The sequence below is a fragment of the Anomaloglossus baeobatrachus genome, chromosome 2, assembly GCF_048569485.1.
Source record: "Anomaloglossus baeobatrachus isolate aAnoBae1 chromosome 2, aAnoBae1.hap1, whole genome shotgun sequence".
Taxonomy (NCBI): domain Eukaryota; kingdom Metazoa; phylum Chordata; class Amphibia; order Anura; family Aromobatidae; genus Anomaloglossus; species Anomaloglossus baeobatrachus.
Genome location: NC_134354.1, coordinates 132,759,430 through 132,782,328, shown reverse-complemented (window position 1 = coordinate 132,782,328; position 22,899 = coordinate 132,759,430). Strand labels below are relative to the sequence as shown.

The window sequence follows — 22,899 nt, the reverse complement described above, 5'->3', positions numbered from 1 at the left end:
TATACAGGTGGATGAATTATGTATCAGGTGGTGTGCGATTATAATCTGAGGGAAGCAGTGGCTGTTCACATGAGGGGGGGCATGGTTAGTGACTGCAAAAATGTAATTTCATTCTGCAATTATTAACAAAAAGCATTGGCAAGTTCTTCGAGCGCTACATTACATGCAAGGCTAAAGATGGGCCATGCCACTCTTGGGCCTGTGCTCTAGGTCCACGCCCCCCCCCGGCCAAAAATTGCCAGCCAGCCTCTGGCATAAACCTATGAGTTGCACAGCTGCCAGTATAAACTGTGCCTGTATAAAGTGAACTTACATTTTCTCTATGTAAATAAGCGCTAGGACTAGTCGCAAGGGCGTTGCTTCGACCCAAATAGTCTGCGATCTTTACGTGGTATCGTGCCCCTCTCGGCGAGATACCATGATTTCCATGAGCCGACGTCACCACTGGCTCATGGAAGTGTCACGCATGCGCACGTCTCATTCCCGCAGCCTCTATTCCTGGGTGTACGCTTGTCAGCTTCACAAGCATACTGCACACGATCCAAAGTCTCCTGCGTTTCCAACCATGCGCAGAGTGCGTCGGAAGCCGGGAATAACACGCGCACATGCACGAGATTTCTATGAGCCGGTGCTGACATCTGCTCCTGGAAAGCAAGGTATCATGTCCACAGGGGCGTGATATCACGGAAAAAGAGCAGACACGTCGTGCCAAAGCAACGCCCTTGCAACTAGTCACAGCTCTTCTTAGCATAGGGAAAACGTAAGTTATAAACAGTTTTTATTATACCTTGCCTTTACACAATATTATTAGACTAAGATGGTTAGGCAGGGATTTTTAGCTCACACGTGTCCCTGCTGCTAGCTTAAAAGCCATATGAGACCTGACAGGTTTGTTTTATATTATGTTTGTTCCTTTTCCCTCTTCCAGTTCCTCTGTTTATTACTACAGATAATTTTTGATTCTGATGACAGCTGGGTGTTACCACTTATGGGTGCATCTCTGCATACTGTCCACTCGGTGCTGACCACATTAGATCACATCCTAACTAGCCTGTGATAAAGGGAGCGGTGACACCTATTTTTCATCCTAAATTTCTTGGAGGAATAAATCGAGGAACGGTTCAAGACCGATTTATCAGAACAAAAAAAAAAAAAAAAAAAGTTCCAGAACTGTAATATTTTGTTCACATTAGTGACTAAAACTAATATTTGAAGAGAGGTGACTGCTCCTCTTCATACACTGTTATATTACTGGAAATTATCGTGGTTACCTTTATTTCATCTTCTGTGATTACAAACACTTCATCCACCAGGTCCCGTATGATCGGCCAGGTGCTGGGTCCAATGCTTGCTTTCACACCATCAGCTACGGTGATTGGAGGCTGAAGATTCGGAGTTAAAATACCACTTATCTTTGATCGGTAGCAGTCATCTGCATTCAGAGGTTCTGCCGCGTAGATTTTTACATTAGGTTTAATTGCCTGTTAACCAAAGACCATGCAAAGAGAAAGCTAATATATGATATCCAGTCTTAGAATGCAACTAAAGTGTTAAAGCAACATTGCAGATGATTATTGGGTAAATTGTGGTGTGATCTTGTTTCAATATTAGAACCATTTCTACATGTAAGGCTACTTTCACACATCCGGTTTTTGCTCTGTGGCACAATATGGCGCTCTGGAGAAAAACCGCAACAGTTTTTTTTGCCGCCGGTTGCGGTTTTTTTTGCATAGACTTACATTAGTGCCGTATTGTGCCGCATGGGCTTGCGTTCGGTCCGTTTTTTGCCGCATGCGGCAGATTTAGCCGATGCCGCGGCCGGGTGGAAGGTTGCCTGCAACTTTTTTTGCTCCGGCAAAAAAACCGCATCGCGCCGCATCCGGCCGCTGCGGCGCATTTTTCAATGCATGCCTATGGACGCCGGATGCAGCGCGATGCGGAAAAAAAACCGCATCCGGCCACCGCATGCGGTTTCTTCCACTGCGCATGCTCAGTAGCGTGCTGCAACCAGAAAAAAACGGACCGGCCGCATGTAAAAACGTATGCAAAGGATGCGGTGTTTTCACCGCATCCGGTGCATAGGTTTCACAGCCGGATTGAGCCACACGGCTCAAACCGGATGTGTGAAAGTAGCCTAAGCCCTCTCGACAGGGTCCTGTCTCCGCCTGTACCTGTCTGTGCCTTGTATTGTTCAGTTTGTCTCTATTATGTGAAGCCCTTTTCACAGTAAAATGCCATGGAAGAAATGGCTCTATAATAATAATAAAGAATAATCTTTTCAAAGACCATTTACTCAAGTTCCTCTAAGATGGATATTGTTGCCACCAAAACAGATACCAAAGTCCAGAGGTTTCATTTGCTGAATCAGTAAGATCATCCAGAAGTCCCAGGCAGTCTCCTGGAAAAACATCTTTGTATATGCCTCCCCTTCTATCATGTGGATTTCCAAAACATTGAAGAAGATCAAGGAAGACAAAGCAATAGCCATAGTCGGGCTTGCTAATAGGACCTTGCAGGACATGGTTCTCTCTCGCTTTGAGAGAGAGCGAGAGAGAGACAAAAAAAAAAAAAAAAGATACTGTAAAAGATCTTTTGTCTCAAAATTGGTGATACACTGTCCTATGCCAGATATTCTCTGTAAACGTCCCCATTTTCTAATATGAATCAGGACATTGTATTACCTGTGTTCTCTCAAGGGTTACAAGATGCTTCATCTCTTTGATGTTAGAATATAATAGGCTGGTTTCAGACGTCCATGTTTCAGGTACATGTGACATCCATTTTTAACACAGATGCCACACGTACCCATGTTATTCTATGCTGTTACTCACACGGTCGTGTTTTAACACTGACCGTGTGACCACTTGTGGCCCCGCACGCACACACTAAGACATAACAGTTTTTTCTCCGGCAACACGGATGTCACACTGATGTGATCCGTGTGACACGTACCGAAAAGATTTTCTATATTTACCTATATCCAGCAATGCTGTCTTCGGCTCAGCTGCCTCCCACTCATGACCCCCGCTAATTATATTCATTGATTATTCACTGCACTGAGAAAGCCGGAGCATCTCGGAGACGGCATCACCGGGGACAGCATCCTGGAGGACCGCATCGCCGATGACAGGTGAGTATTTAGCAAGCACGCAGTGTGTGTGTGTGTAAAGTGATGTCCAGGAGGTCATCAGAGTTATGGTGACAACCGCTTTAGCGCGGGCGTCATCAGGATGTTATCAGAGTTCAGGATGTTATCAGAGTTCATTGTGAACTACAATGACCTCCTGGACGTCACTGCACACACACTATTTGCTAAATATTCACCTGTCCTCGCGATGCTGTTCTCGGTGATGCTGTACCTGCGATACTCTGGCTTCCAGCTCCTCAGTGGGGTGAATAATCAATTAATATAATGAGCAGTGGTCAGAAGCGGGAGGCAGCAGAGCCAAAGAAAACAGCGCTGGATACAGGTAAATATAGAATTTGTTTTTTATTTCAAACACCCGTGTTTTCTCCGGTGCGTGTCACACGTATGACCATAACCATGCATCTGGCTTGTACCTGATTAAACACGGACGTCTGAAACCGGCCTTAGGCTTTGTGCCCATGCTGTATTTTTTTTCAGCCGTTTTTTCTTGCACATTTTAAATCAGTTCTGGAAAGAAAAACGCATCCGAGCAAAGTCTATGAGAATCCTGAATTGCTGTGCACATGTTGCAGATTTTCTTTTTTTTAAAGAAGAAAATGGCACTTCCTTAATATGGATTTAGAGAGTATCGAGGTGCCCTTCAGGTTCCAAAGCTATATATAACGAGAAGTAACAAGGCACTCCCCGAGTTGGCACATGCCTACAGTATGTTGCGCACATAAATAAATACACCTTTTCAGCCTACTCTGGGAGTGCCTTGTTACTTCTCGCAGATGTTTTTTTTTTGGCACAGAAAGAAATCTGCAGCATGTCAATTTTTTCTACATTTTTTCCTGCGTCTGATATAATCCACTGCAGTGTATTATATCTGTCAGTTCTGCACTTGAAGCACTGACACTTCGCCTCACACACTGCATCCGGCATGGTCTGTGAGGTGGTCCATAGCTCAGTGACCCTGGTTGTCACGATGATGACCCAGGGTTGCAATGGCAGCTAGGTTCATGTGATCGCATTACAAGGAACCGATCGCCAGGGAGAGGTAAGCGACTCTTCTCCCTGCCCCCTGAATGCTGCGGGCACCGCTCCTGGCAGTGAGAGAGTCGGGTCTCAGCTGAAACATCAGCGGGTGATCAGGCGGCGATCGCGAGGGTACAGGGCAGGAACCCCAGGATGTAAAAAAAAAAAACATGGACACATTAAAAAAAACAACAACACGTGGAGAAAACCTCCGCAAAACACGATTAAACGTGCGTTTAACTGCATTCCTCTGGAACAGATGTGCAGAACTGCCACATGATCAACTCCATTTTTTATCAAATATGACAGATATGACAGTCTATACTAGAAGGGAAGCTCAGACTTCAGCAAAGAGTGCTGGAGAGTGAAGCTTCTTTAACTACCCCTCCCTTTGTATTCTATATGGCTTCTCAATTTCTATACGGTTCTGCTCTAGGACATTGAGGAAAGAATACAATTTGTTACTTTAAATTTTTATTTCCTGGTGTCTGTAGGTAGCACAAGTCCCTCTAAATAAAGCACTGCTGCCTAGAGTCTGAAAGTGCTGGATTGTTTGGGTAACCTTCCATAGATCTAATGTCTTTGGTATGTTAATTTATAGTTAATTATCTACTTTGCTTGCAAGTAGGGGGAAGTAATCTTAACACATTATGTGCTGCCTACAGACACCAGGAAATGAGAATTTCCATAAAAGATTTTTGTTCTATTTGTCTGTTGACAAAGCTCTAGCTAAAAGGGTTAGTTTATTTGTAGAACAAGTTTTTATTTGTTTTGAAGTATATATACAGTTAAAACCAGAAGTTTACATACACTATCTAAAAAGAGGACAATGGTACCACATACTAATGAAATGTATGTAAACGTTTGACTTTGCAGTAAGTAATAAAAATGCCTTAAACCATTCTCTCTCTCATTATTCTGGCATTTGGCAAATATAAATAATTTTGTTCCTAATTGACCTAAAACGAGAGGTTTATTCCGATTTCATGTCAGATAGTGAGAAAACCATGCAGATGTGTCTTTATAGATAAACGCCTGGTTTTAACTGTAACTTTGATTGCTTTTATTCCACCTGTGAGAGAAACTGACAAAAACAAATGCTAGGTTTGCCATTTATAAATAGTTTCACTGGATAGGATAAATTGCATGCATATTTGACTGTTTGGGTCATTTTGGATATGGAAATACATTACAATTACACACATACATAAATTACACTGTGTGTGTGTGTGTGTGTGTGTGTGTGTGTGTGTGTGTGTGTAATTACATATACACACACTAATATATATTATATATACACACATATACACATATATATATATATATATATATATATATATATATATATATATATATATAGATATAGATATAGATATAGATATATATAGATATATATCTATATATATATATATCTATATATATATATTATATATTAATATAACACACACACACACACACACACACACACACACACACAGTACAGACCAAGAGTTTGCACACACACCTTCTCATTCAAAGAGTTCTCTTTATTTTCATGAATCTGAAAATTGTAGATTTACATTGAAGGCATCAAATCTATGAATGAAAACATGTGGAATGAAATACTTAAAGTGTGAAACAACTGAAAATATGTCTTACATTCTAGGTTCTTCAAAGTAGCCACCTTTTGCTTTGATTACTACTTTGTACACTCTTGCCATTCTCTTGATGACCTTCAAGAGGTAGTCACCGGAAATGGTCTTCCAACAGTCTTGAAGTAGTTCCCAGAGATGCTTAGCACTTGTTGGCCCTTTTGCCTTCTCTCTGCGGTCCAGCTCACCCCAAACCATCTCGATTGGGTTCAGGTCTGATGACTGTGGAGGCCAGGTCATCTGGCGTAGCACCCCATCACTCTCCCTCTTAGTCAAATAGCCCTTACACATCCTGGAGGTGTGTTTGGGGTCATTGTCCTGTTGAAAAATAAATTATGGTCCAACTAAACACAAACCGGATGGAATAGCATGCCGCTGCAAGATGCTGTGGTAGCCATGCTGGTTCAGTATACCTTCACTTTTGAATAAATCCCCAACAGTGTCACCAGCAAAGCACCCCCACACCATCACACCTCCTCCTTCATGCTTCATGGGAACCAGGCATGTAGAGTCCTCCTCTCTCATTCACTCCTCATGCAACCGACTCCAAAACTTCTCCCGAGCATCCCCAGTTTTCTGGAACTCGCTGCCTCAAAACGTCAGACTATCTGCTACCCTTGCAAGCTTCAAACGGAACCTGAAAACCCATCTGTTCAGAAATGCCTATAATCTACAATGCCCTCACTGCTTCACTACCGTGCGGAGAAGCCGCCCAACCACCGTGCGGAGCTGCCGCCCAATCTACACCTCACCTACTGTCTCCACCCCAAAATCCTATAGAATGTAAGCCTGCAAGGGTAGGGCCCTCTTCCCTCTGTACTAGTCTGTCTACTGTAACTTGTGTATGTATTCTGTATGTAACCCCTTCTCATGTACAGCACCATGGAATTAATGATGCTCTATAAATAAATAATAATAATAATAATAATAATAATCCGTTCACCTTTTCTGCGTCGCACAAAGACACGGTAGTTGGATCCAAAGATCTCAAATTTGGACTCAGACCAAAGCATAGATTTCTACTGGTCTAATGTCCATTCCTTGTGTTCTTTAGCCCAAACAAGTCTCTTCTGCTTGTTGCCTGTCCTTAGCAGTGGTTTCCTAGGAGCTATTTTACCATGAAGGCCTGCTGCACAAAGTCTCCTCTTAACAGTTGTTCTAGAGATGTGTCTGCTGTTAGAATTCTGTGTGGCATTGACCTGGTCTCTAATCTGAGCTGCTTTTAACCTGCGATTTCTGAGGCTGGTGACTCGGATAAACTTATCCTCCACAGCAGAGGTGACTCTTGGTCTTCCTTTCCTGGGGCGGTCCTCATGTGAGCCAATTTCTTTGTAGCGTTTCATGGTTTTTGCCACTGCTCTTGGGGACACTTTCAAAGTTTTCCCAATTTTTCAGCCTGACTGACCTTAATTTCGTAAAGTAATGATGGCCACTCGTTTTTCTTTATTTAGTTGCTTTTTTCTTGCCATAATACAAAATTCTAATAGTCTATTCAGTAGGACTATCAGCTGTGTATCCACCAGACTTCTGCACAACACAACTGATGGTCCCAACCCCATTTATAAGGCAAGAAATCCCACTTATTAAACCTGACAGGGCACACCTGTGAAGTGAAAACCATTTCCGGTGACTACCTCTTGAAGCTCATCAAGAGAATGCCTAGAGTGTGCAAAGCAGTAATCAAAGCAAAAGGTGGCTACTTTGAAGAACCTAGAATATGACATAATTTCAGTTGTTTCACACGTTTTCGTTAAGTATTTCATTCCACATGTGTTAATTCATAGTTTTGATGCCTTTAATGTGAATCTACAATTTTCAGTCATGAAAATAAAGAAAACCCTTTGAATGAGGTGTGTCCAAACTTTTGTTCTGTACTGTACACACACACACACACACACACACACACACACACACACACACACACACACACACACACACACACACACACACACACACACACACCTTTGCGAAAGTCTTTGCAATTTTTCAACCTTTTCCCACATATCAGGCTTCAAACGTGAAGATAAAAATTTTAATGTTATGGTGAAGAATCAAGAACAAGTGGGACACAATTGTGATGTTGAACAAAATTTTTTGCTTATTTTAAACTTTTTAACAAAATAAATAACTGAAAATTGGGTCGTGCAATATTATTCGGCCCCTTTACTTTCAGTGCATCATACTCACTCCAGAAGTTCATTGAGGATCTCTGAATGATCTAATGTTGTCCTAAATGCTGATGATGAAGTCTCCGTATAAAGGCACCTGCTCTGTGATAGTCTCCGTGTTCTGTTTAAAGCCTAAAACATACTTCCGCAAAAAAAAAAAAAATGTACGTGTCTCACGGTCCGTTTTTCGGGTCCGTGTTCTGTTTTTTAGGGGCGTTTCTCCGGTATGTATAGCATCCGTGTGATGGCGGATGCGAGCCGTGTGTGCGTGTGGAATGTCCGTATTGGCATAAAATACGTACGTGTGCTGTCCGTGTGCTGTCCGTTTTTAAAGTCCCGCATCCTTACCCAATTAACGTTGTTAATCATTCATCATGAGATCCTGGTGTTGTTGTTTGCCATCAATTGACCTGATAGATTGGTAACAAGTGTTTCAGATTTTGTGAGGAAAAACGGACACGGACGATACGTGCTGAACACGGACATACTCCATGTGCGGTCCGTGCAGGCACGTACCCATAGACTAAAGCGGGTCCGTGCCTGCAAGCTGCCGGCCAAAAACGGATATGTCGTCCATGTAGAAAAGCGCACACGTACTTACCACACGGACACACGTTCCGTGTGATTTTACGTGTGTGTGCCATCTACCATTGAATAACATGGGTCTCCGTGTCTCCGGTACGTGCAAATACGTACTGCACACGTACAAAAAAAAACCGGATGTGTGTTGCGGGTCTAAAGCGTAGAGAGCATCATGAAGACCAAGGAACACAACAGGCAGGTTCGGGATACTGTTGTGGAGAATTTTAAAGCCGGATTTGGTTACAAAAAGATTTCCAAAACTTTAAACATCTCAAGGAGCACTGTGGAAGCGATTATATTGAAATGGAAGGATGAACTGCAGAGGTCTATAGCTGAGGTGGGAGAGTCTGTCCATAGGACAACAATCAGTCGTACACTGCACAAATCTGTTCTTTATGGAAGAGTGGCAAGAAGAAAGCCATTTCTCAAAAGATATCCATAAAAAGTGTTGTTTAAAGTTTGCCACAAGCCACCTGGCAGACACACCAAACATGTGGAAGAAGGTACTCTGGTCAGATAAAACCAAAATCGAACTATTTGGGCACAATGCCAAACGATACATTTGGCATAGAAGCAACACAACTCATGACCCTGAATACACCATCCCCACTGTCAAACATGGTGGTGGCAGCATCATGGTTTGGGCCTGCTTTTCTTCAGCAGGCACAGGGAAGATGGTTGAAATTGATGAGACGATGGATGGAGCCAAATACAGGATAATTATTGAAGAAAACCTGTTGGAGTCTGCAAAAGACCTGAGACTGGGACAGAGATTTCTCTTCCTACAAGACAATGATCCCAAACAAAGCAAAATCTACAATGGAATTGTTCACAAATAAACGTATCGGAGTCCAAAATGGCCGCGGTCAGCAGCAGACGTGTATGAGGGAGCTCCTGACCATCTGAAAACATCCAGACCCCCAGCTGTTAATAGTCAGCCTAAGACCCTCCACCCAGGCTGCGGAGACCAGGCGGACAGAAGGTGACCCTAAATTAAGCAGCTGCATTGGTGCTGGGACCCTGTGGAGGCTCCGTGAGGCTGAGGCCGGGAACCACGCGCCAGGCCGCAGGGCCTAAGAAGTCACACAACTGGGGGTGAGGAGTGCTTGTGCAGAGGCGATCCAGACGGCGGCAGGGGACTCAGGCAGAGCAGATTGGGACCGTGCTGAGCCGCTGCATCACCCCCCAGAATCGGCCTCACAAGCCAGCAAATCCGGCAGTCAGAGAGAAGGAGGAGGGAGACCGCCGCCATCTTGGAGTCCGGAACCCCCCCTCCGGATCCCGCGGACCAGAGGCGGGCGCGACTAACATACAGCTGCGGACCACGGACCGGGTGATCCCCAGGGAGCGGAGAGGAGACGGCCGTCTGCCCGGACATCAGACTGGAAGGGCCGGTGCGGGGAGGGCGGTGAGACGCGTCGGGCCCTCAGGAGGCCGCCGGGAGATCTGAAGTCCCGACCGGAGTCCCCGCGATAGCTGACGGTGACGCGCTGAGATACCCTGCCGGGACCGGAGAGGAGTTCGGGTGGTAGGTGACCATCTCCGCAACTTCGGACGTCCTCTCGCGCCCGCGCGCCCACCCAGGGAGACCCAGGAGAGGCCGAGATATACCCCACCACGACCCTCACATACCGGGTCGGCGTCTCTCTTCTACTCCCCTCCCCCGCTCCCACAGCAGAGCGTCGCACACCTGCCTGGGAGTCAGAAGACTGCCAGACCTGGGCCCGTGGTGAAGCTGCACACGGGAACCGGATAGGGGAGCCTGGGGGACTCCTGAAGCGAGGGCCCCCCCCTCTCACAGCATAAGGGACACATCCATAACATATCAAGAGGCACCTCATTCCTTTATCCACCAACAGAGGGTCAGCCAGAGATGAGATTCTTGTATTAAGGGTCACAAGCAGGGCTCTTTAGTAATACTCCCAGACTCGGAGCTATCTTCCTGGACTCAGAGGCTGCTGATAGGGACATACAGAAGAGAGTGTACAGAGAACATCCAAGTAGTCCCATATATAAAAAAGCACAGTCCTCCTGATACTCCCCCCCCACAGGGGTATGTAAAGAGGTGCACCCCACACTGCTCAGAGGGAGCGGAGAGACCGGACCCCCCATTATACTTGAAGTAACATAATATCATAAGAGCTGACTTCGACATGGTCAAATTCGGTAATAAAATGGCCAGTGCTCTGCCTAAACCAGTGGTGACCACGACCCAAGCGGATGTTGATAAGTTTCTCAAAAAACATCTCCTGCCAGCGGAGGTAGGAGCTGACTGTCTTCAAAATTCATCTGCAAACACCACACAAGAAATGGAAGATGACGCCAGTGACGCAGAAGACATGGACTCCAGCAAAAGCCTCCCTATCTCCAGGTCCTTTATCAAACGGATTCTCAACAAAGCCTTGGAACCGGTAGTGAAGGAGCTCACTCACATCAAACAGGATATTGGCCAGATAGGACACAGAGTGGAAACGCTGGAAGCTTCCCAGGCCACGATCACCACAACATCCAACGCCATCATCTCCTGTCTTCACCAACAAGAAGATAATGTCAACCAAATCCATACTATTTTGGAGGACCATGAAAATAGGGAGAGGCGGAACAATCTCAGAATAAAAGGCCTGCCAGAAACGGTAGTAAACGAAGCCCTGACCCCAGCCCTTCTAAGCATCTTCTCTGATCTCATAGACACTGACCCTGCACCACAGATAGAGCTGGTCAGAGCTCATAGATCTTTGAGACCTCGTCCTAGGCAAGGGGAACCATCAAGAGATGTCATCTGCCGTTTCCTGGACTACCGTATTAAGGAGCTCATTCTCAAAAAAGCAAGGGAAGCTGGCACCGTAAAATATGAAGACTCCGAAATCAGGATTTTCCAAGACCTAGCTGCCACCACTCTGACCAAGAGGCGAATACTGAAACCCTTCACAGAAGAGCTACGCCAACGCCAATTCCCATACCGCTGGCTATATCCATTCGGTATTGCAATTACAGCACAAGGGAAACACTATCAAGGCAAAACATCAGGCGAAATTAGACGAATCTGCGAGGACCTGGGGATTACTTTGGAGAAGTATCCTGAATTAGAAATCCATAGTTCAACTTCTGCGCTCCAGCAACTTCCAGAGGCGTCACCCTGGCACTGCGTCATCCCGAAGGCCCAAAGGCCTAGACGCAATGCGGCGCAGAAGCTCCAGGCGAACTCGGAAAGCAAGCCCCGTGAGAAGACCTAGGCTCCAGCCTACTATTGCCAAACATTGTTTATGCGGGTTGAAAGTATGAAGTCACTCTAGGGGTTCTATACTTTCTGCTCCCTCCTGATGCGTATCTACTCTTATATAGATGTTGAAAATGTTGTTATTGTTGTCTTTAACATTTTGTTCTTTATCTGATCTTTTCTCCACTTCCTGCCTTTTCTGCTCCCCTCTTTCCCAGCACGGTCGTTGGTCTGGTCCATTCATCTCACCGGAAAAAGAGTCATACTGCGGCAACCGTCACTATGCAGACACAACATAAGGTATTTAATGTGACAAGTTTTAACGCTCATGGGTTGAATTCCCCCATACCAAGGGCACAAACTTTATCTAATTTTCACAAGAAACATATTGACATTATATTTATACAAGAAACACACTTTTGCAAAGGCAAAATCCCTAACTTTGAAAAAGCATACTATAATACGTGGTTTCATGCTCCCTCTCCAAACAAACGGACTAAAGGGGTGTCGTTGGCGCTAGCCAAGGACATACCCTTCTTACCCCAACACGAAGTAATTGACCCAGAGGGCCGGTTCATTTTTGTTAAAGGCCTATTAGCGGGATCAATGGTAACGATGGGAAATATTTATGCTCCAAATGTCAAGCAGGTGAGATGGCTGCTTTCCACACTCAAAAAATTCAAGACCTTTTCGGAAGGCATTCCAATACTCTGTGGAGACTTTAATGTAGCCCTGGAACCAAAATTAGACTCAACCTCAAAAAAGAGCCACATATCACTCAGGGACCTTTCTCGAGTCAAAACTGCTCTCCTTTCTCTATCCCTGACTGATGTCTGGCGACTACAACATCCAACAACCAAAGATTTTACCTTCTTCTCACACCCACATAAATCATATCACAGGATTGATTACATTTTTTTACCCAGGTTCCTGCTACCTAACGTCACTGACACAACAATCCAATCTACACCGCACTCTGATCATAGTTATGTCACGGCAAGTTTCACACTACAGAAGGCATACCTGATTCACCGTACATGGAGGTTAAATGAGTCAGTTCTCTCCTCAGAAGGCAACAGGAAACGTATTTCTGATTGTCTCCGCAACTATTTTGCGGAGAATAAGACGCAAGAGATTAAAGCACCACTTTTGTGGGAAGCACATAAAGCGGTCATAAGGGGAGAGCTGATTTCCATTTCCTCACACCTCAATAAACAGAGGAAACTTATTTTACAAAATTTATATGAAGATATAACCATGTTGGAAACCCAACACAAAAAATCTCTATCTCAGCAGACTTTAGAATTATTGACTGCCAGACGGGTGGCACTGAGAGACATACTCAACAAACAATCGGCCAAGTTACACTTAAGTTGGAAAAACCGCATATTTGTACATGGGGACAAGGCCTCCAAACTTATGATGTCACTAATCAAAACAAGACAAGCTCGCACGTTTATACATACACTCAAGACGCCACAGGGACACCGCACTCAGGATTACTCACAAATTTCAAAAGAATTTTTACAATTCTATAAGAGCTTATATCAATCCCGACCAGAAGAGTCAACAACAGACAACGATAGGAGGAAACGCGACATACATAATTACCTAACTAATCTAAACCTCCCGACACTTTCCAAAGCACAACAAGAATCCCTGACAAAACCATTCACTCGTGCTGAGGTTCAGTCCACCTTGTCCAGATGCCCCGTGGGAAGAGCACCAGGCCCAGATGGCCTACCGACCATATATTATAAAAAATTCTTTGATATCTTGGGGGATCACCTCCTGGCAACATGCAATGCTCTACTTCTGGGCGATTCTATTCCCAAACAAGCTCTGGAAGCCCACATATCATTAATACATAAGGAAGGGAAGGACCCGGAAAGCTGTGGAAGTTATAGGCCCATCTCGCTTTTGAATGTGGACCTAAAAATCTACGCAAGCTTAATTGCTAACCGGGTTGCGGAAATCCTTCCTGACCTTATATCTCCTGAGCAATCCGGATTTATACGGGGAAGAGAAGGGAAGGACAATGCGCTACGCTTACTTCATCTAATGCAATATGCTAGGACTCGGAGTTTGCCCCTTGTGCTCTTGGGAACGGATGCCGAAAAGGCATTCGATAGGGTGGACTGGACTTTCTTGCGGGGCACGTTGGAGGCTTTTCATTTTCCCCAGACTGTCATACATGCAATACTACAGATGTACACATCCCCCACAGCCAGAATCAAAATAAATAACACGCTGACTGCCCCCTTCGACATCAAGAATGGAACCAGGCAGGGCTGCCCCTTGTCACCCCTACTTTTTGTCATGGTAATGGAGCCATTGATATGCTCCATCCAACAAAATCAGGGAATTGAGGGGATTAATCTACAGGGGATTCACCACAAGTCTGCCGCCTTTGCGGATGACTTGTTGGTAGTAATGTCCAGACCTGAAAGAGGCTTCCCTGCCTTCATGAACACACTAGAAGAATACAGCCAATGGTCCAACTTTAAAATCAATCTCTCTAAATCTGAAGCACTGAGTCTAAACATCCCGAGCAATATCATCAAACATCTCCAGAAGTCGTTCCCATTCAGATGGCCAAAAAGCCACATTACCTATCTCGGCATCAAAATAGGGAAATCCCCCAAATCACTCTTTGACCTAAATTATAAGTCTCTCCTTCCCAAACTCACCACACAAATAGCCTCATGGAAAGCGCCTTTTATCTCTTGGATAGGCCGGAAAAATCTCATTAAAAGCATCGTACTCCCAAAATTTATATACCTCTTTCAAATGTTACCTATACTAGTCCCCAAATCTTTTCTCTCTCAGTGTAATTCCTTAATTTCCAATTACATCTGGAACAAGCACAAACCAAGAATCAATTTTCACACTTTATGCCTCCCCAAGGACAAAGGGGGAATGGGACTCCCTAACATATCCATATATTATAAAGCTGCTGTCCTTTCTAGAGCAGTAGACTGGGTCAGATGTCCTCCGAATAAGCTGTGGACGACAATAGAGGAACACCTGGCCCCCTCCCCCCTACGAGCTCTGTTATTCGCACCCCCCTGTCAGGGAAATAAAAGATTCTGTACCAACGAACTGACTAGAACGCTTCTGGACAACTGGAAACGAAACATAGAGCTCCTGGCCTCTCCTCTTTCACCTCTTACCCTAATCTCTGATATACTAGACTCCAGCCTGAATCTCGCCGACACTGCGAAATCTCCATATCTAAGTAATGCAAAGATCCCAGCGATAGATCTCCTACAAGACGGTTCTTTGGTCTCGAGGCAGGAGATGGGTGAGATTCCCCTCCTTTCCAAACTCACATTTCTCCACTATATGACAATAAAACGCACAATTCAACCATTATTGCCACAGTCCGACCTCATTAGACCCTTAACCACATTTGAATCACTTTGCTCGCAAACAAGGTCTCCTAAAAAAGTCTTGTCTCGCTTATACAACACTTTACTTACAAAGGAATTGGTAGTAAAAAGAGCCTACATACTGAAGTGGGAAAAAGATCTGAATACCACATTTACTGACGCCCAAACGAGCCAAATCTACGGTTCCTCGCATGGACCTTCGTGTTGTGTGAGGGTTCAAGAGAGTTCCTTCAAAGTAGTTACGAGATGGTACATAGTCCCGGACACGGCTGCAACTTGGCAATCTGCCTCTTCAGGCCTCTGCTGGAGGTGTGAGGGGGATAGAGGAACGTATCTACACATTTGGTGGACGTGCCCTCGTCTCCAGATATTCTGGAGGATGGCAATCCAGCTAATTCTTGATCTTACAAACAAAGGGGAGGGCCCAGAACCCATGCATCTACTACTAAATTTCCCATTGTGGCCTAATGATAAGGCCAACTCGAAACTGGTGTCTTTTGTGAGCTCAGCCTGCAAACTGCTGATTGCCCAACTGTGGCGCACGACTATGATACCCACCATATCGCAGCTGTTGCTGAAAATTGACCAATTATACTACGCGGAGGAGCTTTCTGCCCTCTCACGACAACAATTGCTCTTCTTTGGGCAAGTTTGGAAGGCCTGGAAGGACTACAAATCTAAACCTTCTTTTTTGACGGCGGTGGCGCAGGGGACGCCATAAAGTAACCTGGGTCGTCTTCTCCTCCCCATTAGGGGACCGAGGGAGATGATTGCCTAGTTCTGATAAATATAGACATATGATGAATGGACCTTAGACCAACACCCTCTCCCTACTACATCCTCCCCCCTCCCCATTTATTTTCACCTTCTCAAATCTCTTAGACCTTCTATCTCCCTTCCTAGAAATGAGCTGTAGGGGCTGAGAGGCTTTTTTCAGAATCATCAGCGATTCCCTCCCCTCACCCCCCCCCCTCCTATTTTCTTGTTTCCTCTATACGTTCTCCCCCTTTTTCTTTTTCTCTCTCCTATCAATAAGGAAAAGTTAAAACTGTTCCTCCTTTTTTATAATGTCATGAGAGCAAGGCATGATTTGGCTTGCCTTCCACTACTTGCCAGATATAATGTCCTTTAATAGATCTGAGATTATATCCAGCAGACGATATCTCACCTGGAAGGCGGTTTAATGCGATGGAATGCAATGTAGTTAACTGTAATGCTAATAATGTCTGAGCTCTGTGATATGTGCATTCATTTTGTTTTTATTGGTTCAATAAATAAAACATTAAAACACAAATAAACGTATCCAGGTGTTAGAATGGCCAAGTCAAAGTCGAGACCTGAATCCAATCGAGAATCTGTGGAGAGAGCTGAAAACTGCTGTTCACAAACGCTCTCCATTAAACCTTACTCAGCTCGAGCTGTTTGAAATTCTTGCCCATTCTTCCTTTGCAAACAGCTCGAGCTGAGTAAGGGGTGATAGATGGAGATTATTATATATATATGCTATTCAATGCCCAGCGTCAGTGTTGACGCACGTACCTGTCCGTTGTAAATGCTTCAGCTGCCGGGTTTAGGCTCAGTGCGAATGATCAGAAGTCCTTGCACTTCCGGTCATGCGCACTATGAAGCCAGGTGTGCACCGAGCCTAAACCCGGCATCTGAGGCGGTGACAACGGACAGGTATGCGCATCATTGCGAATAGATAGAGCTTGAAGGTCACTAACCCTATGGGCTGAGGTTAACACCACAAGAATGGGGGTGTTTTTTTTTTTTTTTTTTGTGTGTGATTACCCTAATCAAAGTGGAATCCAGGGCTCAAAGTGGGCCTTAGTTAGTGCTGTAAATTCAAAGTCCCAGGATGTAAGTTTTGGGACTGACATTGTACTTGACTAGTGATGAGCGTACCTGCAGATACCCGGGATTGGCGGGTTCAACCGGGGTTTAAAAAAAAAAAAAAAAAACCCGCTTCCTGCCCGGAATTGATCCCAAATATCTGCTCGGATGTCGATCTCCATATAAAAGTCTTTAGAGACCAGAATCTGGTGCTTTAATATGATGGTAGAAGGGATAGGGAGATTAGAGCAAGCCCGTTACACTTACCAGTCTCCCGCGCAGCTGTAACGCTACTGCCGGGGCCGCTTATTAGCCTTAATACATATGCCCTGTAAACTATCCAGTGAGTCAGAGCTGCAATTTACCACATACCACATGTTTGATACTACAGCGCTTTCACTGCTCTGCCCACTATCCAGTGGGTCAGAGACAAACTAACAAGTACTACAATAATCTAGCTGTCCTCCTGCTCTGTCCACTATCCTGCACGTCACAGCCACCATTTACCATGTGTCTAATACTACAACGCTCCTACTGCTCTGCCTAATTTTACTGCTAGTCAGAGCCACCAATTACCATGTACCAAGTGCCTGATCCCACAGCGCTCCTACCGCTCTGACCACTATACAGTGAGTCAGAGCCACTATTTACCATGCACCTGATACCACAGTACTCCTATTGCTCTGGCCACTATATAAGTGAAAAAAACGAAAAACAAAAACTCCTAAAAACAATATTTATTAGTATATAGTATTAAAATGCTCTTAATCATAAAAGCGTAATAACTCTTAAATTACCAAGTTGTAGACTGGTCACGTGAGGTGAGTGGGAGGACAAAAGAGGGTAGAGCAAACTAGTGAAAAGAGGAGCGTTGATTATCTCTACACTCTAGATAGAACTCTAGGTAAAGCAACTCTAATTGTTGTCATTTTTGCCAGATAATTACCCTATTGTTATAGGGAGTATAGGGAAAAAGATAGTCTGTCCCTCCCTTTTACCTACCTACCTGCGGAGGTGCACCATAAGATGTTGGGTACCCCCCGCTCCTCGTCGGCTCTCCCTATTCTGTCCCTGCGACCCGTAAGTCGCAAGAAAACCCACCACCAAGAATGGAAAGTGCAAAATAGTCAACAGGTCATTACCATGATCTGGTTACCAAAAATGTGGCACCCCAGATGCAGCTGCGCAGTTATGTATTTTTTCCTGCACAGTAAAAAGAGGAAAAAGATGATGCTTATTAATGTAATTGCATCAGATCTGGAAATCCATAGAAAATAAATAAATCTTTACTAGAATCTGGTCGTCATAAATATGACAGCCAGAATACAACTGTACATGTGTATATTCCTGTACAGTCATACAGGTGATATTTAGTAGTAATAAATAATCCCAGCAGGGAAACTTATCTGCTAGGATCACTGATAGCAAATCCCAATCCCGACGCGTTCCCCCCCTATATTTATCTTAGGGGTTCATCAGTGGAAGAACTAAGGATTTCATATCCGATTCATCAGTTTTCTTTCTTAGTTAGTTTGGCTTTCCTAGTGGCATCAGACCGACATCAGTAGCCTTTAGTAGAGGGCAGGTCGTCTGACATGCGTTACCCGCTAGTGCTGCAGGTACAATGACCCCAAGGCACCGGGCAAAAAAGCGGTATAACCTTCCATGATGGTGTCCATTTTCTAAATGTGCGCTGCTATTTCAAAAACCGCTTCCTGTCTCATGTCTCTCACTTGTTTTGGGTTTCACTATATAAGTGAGACAGAGCCTGCAATGACCACATAGCACGTGCCTTATACTTCAGTACTCCTAGGGCTCTGTCCACTATCCAGAGAGTTCCTTCCACCAGGACTCTCCCCACTTTCATTGAGTTAGAGCCAACATCTACCATGTACCACCTGCCCAACTCCACAGCGCTCATTGTGCTCTTCCCACTATCCAGTGACTCACAAACACCCATCTACCATGTACTGCTGTTTTCCATCTTGTGACTCATCCTGCTATCAACTACCCACCAGATACAGCGGCGGTCCTAATGCTCTGTCCACTGTTCTGCGAGTCGGAACCCTGTTTTACTACCTTGTGCTTTCAGCCACTCTTTAGAAAAAAGGACATATATTTAGTATGATATGTTTCTTCCGTTTATTCTATAGGAGATCGTATAGTGCACAGTGTTTCTTGTACATTGCTGCTATCTATTGGTCACCATTCTAATATGTTTTTCATGTATTATATTGTAATTTTCCCATAATGCCTCTCTGTGCAACTCCTCTCTTTGCCTCACATCCTTTCTTTCTGGTAAGTGCCATCTTGGCTGCATGTGCATCAGTACTGAATAGAAGTTCTCCTCTCACCTCTATCCGACATCCTCCATCTTGTAACCCTCACCAATCCCTTCATCCTATTCCTTACCGACTTCCTACCTCAAACAATGGCATTGTAAATAAATAAGTTTACGTTCAACCACTGCATCGTCATTCCTGGATTTACCTCATGCAGATGGTCAGGCATTGGGTTAGAGGATAGCGAGTAATCTATCTACCATGGCTTGCAGAGAGATCCGTGCTCACAATAATCAGACACATCTCACTCACGTGCATCAGTGGCAGATTAGTAACAGAAGACCTAAGGCTACATGCGCACGTTGCGTTTTTTCGCGTTTTGACGCGTTTTTTGGTGCAGTTTTGTTTTCAGAACTTTCTGACATTTGATTTGTCAGGAAAGTCTATGAGAAGTCAGATTTGCTGTGCGCAGTTTATCAGCGGGTTTTTTTTTTTTCACAAAACTTTGTGACAAAAAAAGAAGCAGCATGTTCATTCTTTTTGTCTTTGTCAACATCTGTCATGAAAACACAAGGAAAAACGCATGACATCAACTTGGTGCGTTTTTTGGCACCAAAAATGCACCTACATTGCAAGCGTTTTTGTTTTTTTTTTTACATTTCCAGGGTCTCTCTGACAAGGTGCAGTTTTGATTGCAGTTTGTGTGCAGAAAAAACTGCAGCGTGCGCATGTAGCCTAAATCTACGGTGTCTGTGTTCATGTGTAGTCCGCTAGCAACCCTAGAGCCGTCCACCATCTTAGTGAAAGCATTTCCATGAAAAGCACTGTGGATCCCGCTCTGTAAGGCAAATGCATCATGTCCCTGACAACACAGATGCACCAGGAGCCACACTGACCACAGAACATGACGTACGACCCAAACGTTAACAAAACAAAGACCAAAAGGTCAGACAGAACTTTGAAATGACCAGAGATGAATTCCGTGACAACCTAGATGATTTCTAGGGCAGAGTCGAACACTATTTAGCAGCACTTACACAATCTGGCAGTGATGCAGCAGATCTAACCTCAGCCTTAAAGGGAACCGGTCATCAGAAATTTAGCTATAAAGCTAAAGGTTCCCCCCTCTGCAGCTCCTGGGCTGCATTCTAGGAAGCTTCCTATAGTTTTTATGGCACGTTTTATACCAAAATAAACACTTTGTAAACTGGTACCTTTTCTTATGCAAATTTCTTAAATTTTCCATGTGGGCGGGCTGCCTGGGGTCCGTTGCTGTTCCTCCTGCAGATTTATGCCGCCCCCGAACGCTGATTTTCAAAGCTCAGGACGCCGCCCCTGGGTGCCCGTGGTCCCGCGCATGCGCTGTTCCACTGTAGCGGTGCCGTGCACTGTGTGCACGTGTGACCGCTGGTGACGCTTTGCGCGGGCACGAGGTTATGGGCGGCGCTGTGAGTGTCATCAGTAAGTGCCGCCCATAACCTCGTGACCGCACTTTCCCCCTATTCCTCCAGCGTTGCGCTCGCTGGCCTGATGCCCGGACGTCACCTCCTTCCCATCCTGCTCAGCAGCAGGAAATAGATGGGAGGAGCGGACGGAGCAGGAGAGCTTAGGTTACGGGGAGACGCGGCGAGCATCAGAGCGACGTACACAGTAAAAAAAAACATGTAAAATCAGTCACACATTGTCATCTGTAACGTCAAAAGCACTAAACCTTCTTTTTTTTTTGTCTCCAACTCGCTGACTCTCCCTCTGTTTCTATATCTCTACCTTCACACTCTTTTTTTCTGTTTTTCTCACTCCGTTTGACTCTGTATTTGTCTATTTCTCTTTATATATCCCTCTCTTTCTCTCTATCCCTCTATATTTCTATTTCTTTCTCTGTCTTTGTCTTTCTGTTTCACTGTTTGCATTTCTCTGTTTATTTCTCTCTTTCTCTATCTCTCTCTATCCCTCCTTCTTTCCCCCTCTTTTTCCCCCTCTTTTTCCCCCCTATTTTTCCCCCCTATTTCTCTATCCACTGCTTTTCCCCACTCTTTTTTTCCCCTCTCATTTTTTTCCCATCTCACTCTGTTGCACTCTTTGCATTTCTCTGTTTATTTCTCCTCTTTCACTCTTTCTCTCTATCCCTCTCTTTCATTTTTTTTCTCTTTCTCTATCCCTCTCTAACACCTCTTTTTACCTCTCTTTATCACTGTTTCACTATTTGCATTTATTTCTATGTCCATTTCTCTCTCTCTTTTTCTCTATCCCTCTCTTTTTCTCTCTATCCCTCTATTTCGCTATCTTACTCTATCCCTCTCTTTCTATTTCTCTTTCTTTTTCTCTCACTCCATTTCACTCTTTGTATTTCACTGTCTATTTCTCTTTCTCTGTCTTTCAATCTACCCCTCTCTTTCTATATTTTTTTTCTTTCTCTGTCCCTCTCTATATATATCCATCTATCTCTCTCTCATTCTGGTTTTCTCTATTTTTCTCTCTCCCTCTGTTTCACTCTTTGTATTTATGTCTGTGTATTTCGTTCTCAATCTATCCGTCTGTTTCGTGCAATTTCTATTTCTCTCGTTTTTCCTGTCGCTTTTTTTTTTTTATTTCTTTCTCTTTTTCTCTCTCCCTCTGTTTCACTCTGTTTTTATTTCTTTGTTTTTTTTCTCTATCCTTCTGGCTATCCCTCGCTTTCTGTATATCTTGCCCTTTATTTGTCTGTCTCTCTCTTTGTCTCTATTGCTCTCTTTATCTCACTATTTTTCTTTATTTCTCTTTCTATGTTGCTCTCTCTGTCTCTCTATTTCTATCTCTCTTTCTATCTCTGTTTCTCTCTGTGTATCTCTCTATCTCAATGTTTCTGTGTGTGTCTCTCTGTGTGTCTCTTTATCATTTTATCTGTCTATTGACGGCAAAGTAGCGGAAGGCAAGTTTGTTACATTGCAAGCAGAAGAGAAGAACAGAAGAGAAGAAAAGAGAAAAGTAAAATAAAAATAAATACACAACTATAAACACATACGAAAAGAATTAATAAAATATTAATGTTATGGCACAACTCTCATTTTTGTTAGATCTATCCTTCATATTTATCCCTCTATTAAATATGTACACCAATATGTCTCTCTACCTCTGTCTATATCTCTCGCTCTCTATATATGTCTCTGTTACCTTCTAGATTTCTTTCTACCTTTCTCTCTCTGTTGCGCTCTTTCTCCCTCTCTATATATTGTTAAATTCATGTCTCTTATTCTCTCTCTCTTTCTCTCTATCTCTATTTCTCTCGCTCTCTCTGTCTCTTTCCCTCTCTGTCTGTCTACATCTCTCCCTGGCTCTATTTCTCTTTCTCTTTCGCTCTCTATGTCTGTATTTCTTTCTCTTTCTGTCGCTCTGTGTCTCTTTCTCCCTCCCTCTATTTATAGTCATGTCTCTCTCTCTCTCTCTCTCTCTTTTTCGATATCCCGCCTCTCTATCTTTGTCTATCTCTCGTCCTTTCTCCCTCTCTATCGCTGTCTATATCTTTCTGTCTTTCTCTATATTTCTCTCACTATCTCGCTCTATTTCTCTTTCTCTTTGTCACTCTCTCGGTCTTTCTCTCGCTCTCTCTCTCTTTCTATATTTATCTATGGCTATCACTATTTATTTCTATT

The 22,899-nt window shown here is 44.1% G+C and overlaps 1 protein-coding gene across 3 annotated transcripts in view; it reads right to left on the bottom strand.

Moving 5' to 3' along the window:
* Nucleotides 1–22,899, bottom strand: part of SRR (serine racemase) — an 81,640-nt gene that overhangs the window by 8,426 nt on the left and 50,315 nt on the right. For all 3 annotated transcript variants that reach the window (XM_075335346.1, XM_075335347.1, XM_075335348.1), the window contains exon 7: nt 1,272–1,481. In XM_075335346.1, the coding sequence (XP_075191461.1) occupies nt 1,272–1,481 (210 nt within the window). The remainder of the gene's footprint in view (nt 1–1,271; nt 1,482–22,899) is intronic.